The 9,778-nt window shown below is 39.9% G+C and overlaps 1 protein-coding gene across 1 annotated transcript in view; it reads right to left on the bottom strand.

Annotated features, from left to right (window-relative positions):
* The window catches only part of DNAI3 (dynein axonemal intermediate chain 3), a 97,487-nt gene that overhangs the window by 8,762 nt on the left and 78,947 nt on the right, over positions 1-9,778 (bottom strand). Inside the window, exons 14-16 of the mRNA XM_019626408.1 lie at positions 8,185-8,389; positions 6,883-6,974; positions 5,702-5,824 (exon numbers count right to left, since the gene is read on the bottom strand). Coding sequence (XP_019481953.1) covers positions 5,702-5,824; positions 6,883-6,974; positions 8,185-8,389 — 420 coding nt within the window. The remainder of the gene's footprint in view (positions 1-5,701; positions 5,825-6,882; positions 6,975-8,184; positions 8,390-9,778) is intronic.

The following is a 9,778-nucleotide window of genomic DNA, read 5'->3' as shown; positions in this document are numbered from 1 at the left end:
AGCTGTGCTGGACAAATGTGCGATCTTCCCCAGCCCTCTGTAATAACACTAACAGTGAACACTTACTAGCACTTTCTATGTGCCAATTACTGGCTAAGTGCTGTAAATATTTTAACTCTAATCCCCACTGCAGCCCTCTGAGGTTGTTCCCATTTTCCTTTTCATCAGCAGTTGCTAATAAGGAGATATTTCTGAATAACAGTTTTCTTTTTTTTTTGCCTTGATGACTCTTTTCATGTTCTAAATGTAACAGGGGAGCCCTTTAAAAGCCATTCACTTACCAACAACCTAGTGTCACAAAAATTTGAGAAGGGGTAGCACTACTTAAAATAGGGTACTATGTCAAACACAAATGAAACTACAAGAAGGAGTTGAAAATGTTTTGGAAACTCAAAAGCATGATTCAATTTTAAGATATGATTATTATAATATTCAGGTGTTCTAAAAGTATTTCACAAGCAAATTATTTTGTATTATCCACAATTGTGCTTGCTGCCACTAATGTGGATAATTAGGAGCTTTCACTATGGTACTTAAAAACTCATAATAATCGTGGATAATTGCTGGCATAAGAAAAGGGTAGCAGGTTATCTCCCACAACAGAATTTCAACCAATGTTTGTGAATGTGCAAAGAACAAACCAATACCATTTTCTTTCTTTCTTTTTTTGTAGCTGGGGAAAACAATGAAAAGTTAATCGGTATTCTTTTATGCCTTTTCACCACTAAACAGTTTTGGAAATGAGGCCCTCTGCTTTAATTACACTAATTACTATGTATCAATAAGTGATCATGTTAATCTATTTGCTAGTGCAGTACTTTAAAATATTTCCACCTGCATGCACTTTTTTTCAATTTATTTTTTTTAAAAAGATTTTTATTAAAATGTAGCTAACATGCAATACTATATTAGTTTCAAGTGTACACCATAGTTATTCAACATTTATATACCTAAAGATCTGATCACCATAAGTCCAGCAACTATCTGACATTGTACCACGCTATCACAATATTATTGACTATATTCCCTATGCTGTACATTACATCCCCATGACTTATTTGTTTTATACCTGGAAATTTTATTCCTCTTCACCTTTTTATTCTCCTTCACCTTTCCCCCTGCTTTTTTAATTTTTCAATTACAATTCATATTCAATATTATTTTATATTAGTTTTGAGTGTACACCATAGTGGTTAGACACTTAGGTATTTTAAGAAGTGATCCCCCTGACTAGTCTAGCACCCACCTGGCACTACACATAGTTATCACCATATCACTGACTACATTCTCTATGCTTTACTTTACATCACTATGACTCTTTTGTAACTACTAATTTGTACTTCTTAATCCCTTCCCCCTTTTTCACTCACCCTCAAGCCCCCTCCCATCTGGCAACCATCAATATGTTCTCTGTATCTATGAGTTTGTTTCTGTTTTGTTCATTTTGTTCTTTAGATTCTACATGTAAGTGAAATTACATTGCATCTGTCTTTCTCTGTCTGACACTCCACTCAGCACAATACCTCCCAGGTCCATCCAGGCCACTCCAGATGGCAAGAATCCATTTCCTTCCTTGGCTGAGCAATATTCCATTATATATTTGTACCCCCTACTCTTTATCCATTCTTCTATTGACAGACACCCAGGCTACCTCCACATCTTGGCCACTGTAAACAATGCTGCAAAGAACATATGCATGCACATGTTCCCCTCAAAGTAGCATTTGGGTTTCTTCAGATAAATACACTGAAATGGAATTACTAGGTCCTTCTTTGTCTCTTGTTATAGCCTTTATTTAAAGTCTATTTTGTCTGGTATAAGTATTGCTACCCCAGATTTTTTTGTTTTGTTTTGTTTCATTTCCATTTTAATGAAATAACTTTTTCCATCACTTTACACTCCATCTGTGTGTGTCTTTCAATCTGAACTGATTCTCTTGCAGGCAGCATATGTAAGGGTTCTGTTTTCTTATCCATTCAGCTCTGCTTTGTCTGTTGAGTGGAGCTTTTAATCCATTTACATTGAAAGTAATTGTTGATAGATATATAGCTATTGCCATTTTATTATTCATAATTTTGGCCATATTTTTTTTTTCACCTTAAAGAAGTCCCTCTAACATTCCTTGTACTATTGGTGTGGTGGTGATGAACTCCTTTAGCTTTTTCTTGTCCGGGACACTCTTTATCTGTCCTTCAATGCTAAATGATAGCTTTCCTGGGTAGAGTAGCCTTGGTTGTAGGTCCTTGCTTTTCATCACGTTGAATATTTTGTGCCAATCCCTTCTGGTCTGCAAAGTTCTGCTGAGAAATCAGCTGACAATCTAATGGGAGCTCCCTTATAAGTTAACAGTTGCCTTTCTCTTGCTGCTTTTAAGATTATCTCTTTGTCTTTAACCTTTGCCATTCTAATTATAATGTGTCTTGATGTGGGCCTGTTTGAGTTCATCTTGTTTTGGACTCTCTGTGCTTCTTGGACTTGTATATCTGTTTCATTCTCCAGGTTAGGAAAGTTTTCAGTCATTATTTCTTCAAATAGGTTCTCAATCTCTTGCTTTCTCTCTTTTCCTTCTGGTACCCCTATGATGTGAATGTTGTTATGCTTGGTGTTGTCCCAGAGGTCTTTTAAACTATCCTCATTTGGGGTGGTTCTTTTTTTTGTTGTTGTTCCAATTGGGTGTTTTCTGCTACCTTGTCTTCCAAATTGCTGATTTGATCCTCTGCTCCATCTAGTCTGCTGGTGATTCTTTTTAGTGCAGTCTTCATTTCAGTTATTATATTCTTCACTTTTGACTGGTTCTTTTTCATGGTTTCTATGTCCTTTTTTATGCTTGCTATCTCTTTGTTGAAGTTCTCACTAAGTTCCTTGATCATCCTTATTACCATTGTTTTGAACTCTGTATCTGGTAGGTTGCTTGCCTCCATTTTGTTTAGCTCTTTTTCTGGAGTTTTCGCCTGTTTTTTCCCTTGGAAAGAATAGGAAACATTTCTTTGTTTCCCCATTTTGGCTGCCTCTCTGTGTTTGTTTCTATTTATGTATTAGGTAGATTTGCTATGTCTCCCAGTCTTGGCCGGGTGGCCTTATGTAGTAGGTGCCCTGTGGGGCCCAGTGGTAGTCTCCCTGGTTACCTACACTGGGTGCTGTAAGAGTGTCCCTTGTTTGGGTGTATGCCCTCCTGTTATAGTTGAGCCTTGGTCACTATTGGCATGTCAGTCAGTGGGATTGACCCTCAAGCTCATTGGCTGTAGCTTTTTGCTACGTCCACAGCTTACAGGATGCTGTCAGGGGTGGGGTGGGGGCTGACCCCACTGAGTGGGATTTGCTCCAGTCCGCTTGGTGACTGTTGAGACCAGCTGTAGGGTGTGCTGCTTCTGGGGCTAATTGTGTGGTGTTCTGCTGTGGTCTGAAGCCAACCTCCAACCTCCAAGTATGTTAGTTCTGGGGTCTCTTGGGAGGGAATCTGGTGCAGGACCTCGTCACCCACTGCCTGTGACCAGTCAGGGACTACTTGGTAAAAGCTACAAAGTGATCTGTGGCTGTTTGCTGCTTCTGCTAACCCTGGAGGTGCATGGGACAGGCTATGCCATGAACCAAGGACATCTGCCACCAGTACCAGGCCTAGGGGAGCTCCACAAAATGTGAGGAGACCCCAAGGTCTGCTGCCACCTGATGAATCCCTTAAGGTTTAGCTGCTGATAAAGCCTTGTGCAGTATACAAGTTGGGTGAGGCAGGGTCTCAGGGAGTCGCTAGAGTGGGAAGAGTTGTGCTCAAGTTAATGTAAATTCTGATTTGGTGCCAGTGCTGAGCCTGAAGCTACTCAGCAAAAGTCTTATAGCACACTGAGATTAATCGCTGCATACCTGGGGTTTGCCAGTCTCTGATAGTTTTCCAAGAAGGAGAGCAATGTGGGCGGGGCTGGCTGCCCTTGGAGAAAGTGCCTCCAGCGCTTGGGGTGTTGGGTGGGGTGAGGTCCCAGTGAGCCAGCAGGGCCCAGCTTCCAGACAAGTCAGATTCAGATTTGGCTGTGTGGGGGCAGGCTCAACATAGGAAAGATGGCACCCACCTGCTGACTGCAAGGGAGGAGGACCTCCTCTCAGGGAAATGGTGACTGTCCTCCAGCCCTCAACCTGGAACAACACAAGTCTGCTCCCATATGTCTCTGACACCCCTGAGTTACTGTTCCTCAGCTGTAGCACAAGGTGAGTGTGTGGGAGTGAGAGAATCTGTGTGCAGGCCCTTTAAGAGGATACCTGGGTTTCTCACAACCTTCCATCCTACCTGGATTGTTGGAATTGTTTTTCACAGCCAGATGTTGTGGGGGCTCATCTTCTTGGCACCAGTACTCTGGGTTGGGTAAACTGGTGTGGGGCTGGGGTCCCTTATTCCTCCAGGGGGAACCTCTGCAGCCGAGCTATCCCTCCTGGTTCTTAACCACCACATGGAGGTTTGGGGTTAGCCAGTTCTGAGTCTCTGTCTTTTCTACCAATCTCAGCGTATCTTCTTTATATCCTTAGTAATAAAACTTCTGTTCAGGCCAGCTTCAGATGGTTTTCCAGGTGATCTATAATTTAGTTGTAATTTTAATGTGTTCATAGAAGGAAGCAGGCACAGTGTTTTTCGTATATGTGCTGCCGAAGCGAGCACGGGCACAGTGTTTTTCTACTCCATCACCTTGGATCTCCTCTACCCACCTGATTGTGCTTTAATTGAGACCTAAGATCTCACATGAATAATTATATTGGAGGAAGCTACATATTTAGCTATACAGAAACTACAGACAGGATCAGTGATGAAAATACTGGCAACATAAGGACAAGAAAGGGAATGAACAAGAGTGAAGTAGAAATATGGACTGAGATGATCTCAAGTGACAGAGAAGAACCGAGTTCACAGAATATTTAAAGACATCATAACCGTGGACAAGGGAAGACTAATAGAGTGACGGAATTCATGTCAAACACAGAAGCTGAAAAAAAGGAGGATGGGGGATTCAGAGTTTTAGGATCTTTTTTGGTCAAATTTAAGATGAGTGGGTCCTGTAGCAAATTCTTCTCTATCTCAAATTTCACATCTCAAGTATATTATATCATAGCAAAATTCATGTCTGTCTCTGTCTCTGTGTCTGTCCATATATTAGCTCCCATTTAATGAAAATTTACTATTTGTCAGGTTACTTAACTGAAAACCTTACAGTAATGCCAAAAGGTAGTTATTAGTATTCCCACTTTAAAGGCGATAGAACTGAAGCTCAGCAAAGATATAAGCATTGCTCCAGATCTCATAGCTTGTAAGTGGTGGAGTTGGGTTCTGAACACACATGTCTTAATTCTATATTCCACTCTTTCTGCATTACCTGTTTTAATGTGTTATTCACCAGGTGTTAAAATTCTATATAATAAAAGCATTCAGATTTTGAATCACTATATCTATAAATGGCCTTTAGATACCATTGTATCTAAATGACTTTGAAATTATAGAACATTTCAGAAACTTAAATTAGATAGAATCTTACTTGGTGTCCAAATGGTAGGTCTCACTCATGGTAAGCTAGGAAATCAGAGAAATTCCCTCTTGACTGTTATAAGAACAAGGGAAAAATGTGAAAAAGCATAATTTTCCTATTGAAATTGTGGAATAAGCCAAACATACATATTTCCCCTGGGGTGAGAGGAAAGCAACTTTTGGTTGTGGGACTTGACTTACCACTTTTTTCTTCTCAGTTTCCAGCTCCATTTCCTTCTTCTCTTGTTCACGGATTTTTTTGCGCTGTTCTACATATTCCAAGTGCCTGACTTCTCTTTCAAAGTAGTGGCTCACACTTGATGCCTGTTAGAAACACAGGCCCATGAGAGAGGAACCCCTATGGAAGCCCCTATGGTCTTCATAGGGCTCTGGAAGAATTTCTTTTGCTTATAATTCATCAGATACATTACTACTTTGGAATACTGCCCACAGGCCCACTACCAGAGAAACTAGCTCAATATGGGGGCTACTGTGCTCAGTTTTAGGGCCCTGCAAATTAGAGGATTCCAGGAAGGGAGTGGGGTTAGAAGGAGAAAGTTGCAAATTTTGTAGAAGGAACGTTCATTTTGTTTTAAATTTTTTTTCCTCTTTCCTTCCATCTCACTTCTAACACTGAGGGAAGTTTCATACCATCAACAAAATTTGAAAGACCTAGATGATATCAATGTAGACCCTAAAGGGACTGGGAGCAGAGTTGAGTTTCTGATCCCCTGGAGGGCTTAGCATGTAGACAGGATAGTAAGCAGACCTTGGGCAAGGTGACCAGGGAAAGCTTTTTGTCTTACAGTAACTAGGCTGATGTTGTTGGGACTTGCAACAGATTGTAATCTATATATTTAATGTTGGGTGTATGCATATTTATGTATTTCTATTTATTCATCTTTTTATAACCTTATTACCATTGCTTGAAACCCTTAGGTGTTGGGTATGGTGGGGCAGAATATTGTCACTTTCAGATGTGCTGGTTTCCATACATCAAGTTGGGGGAGGATGGGTGATGACTGGTAATGGAAAGATGCATAAGAATTCAGCTGTGCCCTCTGGGAAGGGCATCACTGAATTAAAGGTCCCACTTTGGTTAGATCCTGAAAAGAACATCTTAAGATTATGAATCTCCAAATCAATTCTCCTCTGAACCTGGGTTTTATGTACTTGGCCTCCCTCTCATCGCATGTTTGGGTTTTTTTTTTCTTGCTTCAAACTATTTAATTCATAAAACAGAAACACACCTCCTTAGGTTTGACAGTACTGATTCTTTTGTTCTCTTATAGAGCAAAAATGCTGTCATTTCTGAACACACTTTTAAAACATGCCTCAGCAATATTCAGTCCCACAACTCCTCAAAGCCAAAAGCTACTGACCTCATTGGCGGAAGGGCGACTTAACGTCCAAGGGATTTCTAATATATGCAGTGTTCCATAATAATCGCCCACGGCTATGAATTGCTGCTTAGCTGAAAGATTAAAAAAAAATGGGGAGAAAAGCAACTCAGCAATCAGAAAGCCATCTTAGAGGTTAAACATGAAATGTGGTTTTGCTTTGTGGCCTCCCAAAGGGCCTGCTGTGCTTATAATGATCTTGACATCTTCATCAGACATTCATGACTGGGGCCCACATTAACATGTAAAAGTTATTTTTTTCCAGTAGATGAAATGAGAACCGAGACCCTAAGCATTTGGCAGCCACCCTGCCTGCCTCAAATCTTTTCTTCGTGTTTGTATAAGGAGTGTGGCTCCTAGCTGAGGTTGACTCTCTGGAGCAGGGGACCTTGGGCAGACTTGAGAACAAAGCAGCGACAACACATGGAAAGATTTTCAAAGAAATATCATGAAGCCAATTTCCACCAAAGACACAGTAAGGGCTAAAGGGTGCCATTATGCAGGTGAATTTCAAAGACACAGCCAACCAGTTTTCTTATTTAAAAAACCAGTGTTTCCTTTGAGCATTTAAAATGGATATAAAACACAAATGTGTTTGAGACTTTTAATTTTCTATCTCATCATGTGTTTTTACTTCTCATTTTCAGAAGGTCTGGTTCAAAATGCTAAATCCTAGACTCGTAATCCCTGTGGGTATACAAAAGCAATGTTTTTATAGCAAAGATAGGAAAATACACTTTGGTGACACAGCTAAGCAGTACTATCCAGAGATCCTGAAATCTAAATTTCTAAGTGTAATGTTTCTGAGAGAGAAATGCATAGGAAGACAATTTTATGCCTGCACACCTTTGGAAACAAAGGGAAACTTCTTTTAAAAGAGGCAAATATATTGGATTTACATAGAAAGTAGTACTTGGCTGAAACAGAAAAATTGGGACAAAGGAAATAAATTATCAGAAGAAGATGAGAAGGATGCTTTTCATCGTGTGGTCCAAAATCAGCCTCTGCTTGGCATCCTAAATGTGTCTCAGAAATAATCGTTGATGAAGAAAACAGTGAGAGAAACTTGGGTGGTATCCAAGATATGATTGCAAGAGAGAAGGGGAAGAATGGGAAGGAAATAGAGAAGGAAAACAGAAAGAAAGGAAGAAAGAGAAAGAAATGGAAAAAAAAAAAAAAAGCCTGAGAAACAACAGTGGAGGCTTTCCAGAAGAAAGTCAAAATTTTCCTGAGTTACACAAAAAAGGCAAAATGACTTAGCACATTTGATCAGAATTAACATACCAGAAAAGGCCCAGGGTTTGATGGAGGTGATCATGGTTATACAGATGTTCTGTGACTGGGCTGGTTCGTGGGTTTTCTCCAGAAGGTCCCAGATATCTATGTAGCCGTCTTCTCTGCCAATATAGAAGACGCTGGGCCTTGTCAGGGACCAGTGCCCTGCCGTGTACCTTTTTGGTACACAACACGACTGCAGGAGGGGTCCAGTCTTCAAACAATTGTTTTAAATAACAAATTAAAAGCTTCTGTTATTATTGAAGGGACATTCACAATGATTTTCAGTACAACTCGGATAGCTAAGATCATGTAATAGCAAAATTATGCCCACTCAGAAGTCCTATTTCTTTTTCTTGTAGGATTTTTATATGATGCCAGCTCTTTTCTTTTCTCTATGTTTTTACAACATCTTTAATTATCCCCTTATTTACTTACTCTTTTGGAAAAGAGCAAACTTTCCAACTGAGCTGTTGATGGTTCTAATAACCCAACTGCTACTAGTAACCCATTGCTATTTATATGGAGATGGGTGTTTAGATGAGTGAAGATTATAAGGAAATTTTGCTTATAGGTTTATTTTGCTTTCGCGTGTCTGCTTCCCATGGAGACAGTGCTGGTAGCCAGGAAAAGCAAATAAAAAGTCAACTCCAGCTGTAAGCTGCATCCAATGGCTTCAAATTTTATTTGGAAGAGATTTTAGGCTAGCAAGGCATCAAGATCATCTTATCCTTTCTCTTCCATGGGTAATTTGCCTTCTTTGGGAGGTTGCAATAGAGATAGAAGATCAAAATGTGTTTTCTTCCCACTGTCATGCTCCACCTGGCAACCAGGTGTACTCATGATCTATTTATGTCTGCAGGGACTAAACTAAACTGTAGCACTGTCTCCCACCCTTCATTACATGCATAAGAATCTTTCTGTGGGGGAATGATGAATGTCTCAGATTCTTGGACCCCTTAGAGGTGACACTCCAAACCTGCTCTTGCCCACTTTGCCTGCATCCTTCAGTTTCTGTGGATAACCAGGTTCCTGACCTCTGCATGGTCTTTAGACAATCTTGCCTAACTTTTCTTTTTCTTTTTCTTGAATTACAAAATAAATACTTGCTCAATGTACAAAAAAATGAACATACAGCAGTACTGTTGTATAAAGTAGAAGTCTATTTGTAGACAGGCACTCAAATGGTTTCCAGTTTTTTCAGTGAAACACTTGTACATACATATATTCACATGAACTTTGTTTTGGAGGTTTGTGTTAGAGTTTCGGAAGTGAAAGTGTTAGGTCAAAGAAAAAAATTTATATAAATTTTATACTTATGAGGTCTGACAATTAAGTTCGCAAACTGTTGCAACACCGTTGCTAACTTTTTTGATATCAGAGGGGTTATTCTTTATGAATTTGTACCAACTGGACAGTTAACCAAGTTTACTATTTGGAAGTGCTGAAAAGGCTGCGTGAAAAAGTTAGACGGCCTGAACTTTTCACCAATTTATGGCTCTTGCATCACGATAATGCACCAGCTCACATGGCACTGTCTGTGAGGGAGTTTTTAGCCAGTAAACAAATAACTGTATTGGAACACCCTCCCTACTCACCTGAT

The sequence above is a fragment of the Hipposideros armiger genome, unplaced genomic scaffold, assembly GCF_001890085.2.
Source record: "Hipposideros armiger isolate ML-2016 unplaced genomic scaffold, ASM189008v1 scaffold_675, whole genome shotgun sequence".
Taxonomy (NCBI): Eukaryota; Metazoa; Chordata; class Mammalia; order Chiroptera; family Hipposideridae; genus Hipposideros; species Hipposideros armiger.
This window is presented reverse-complemented; position numbering and strand designations above follow the sequence as displayed.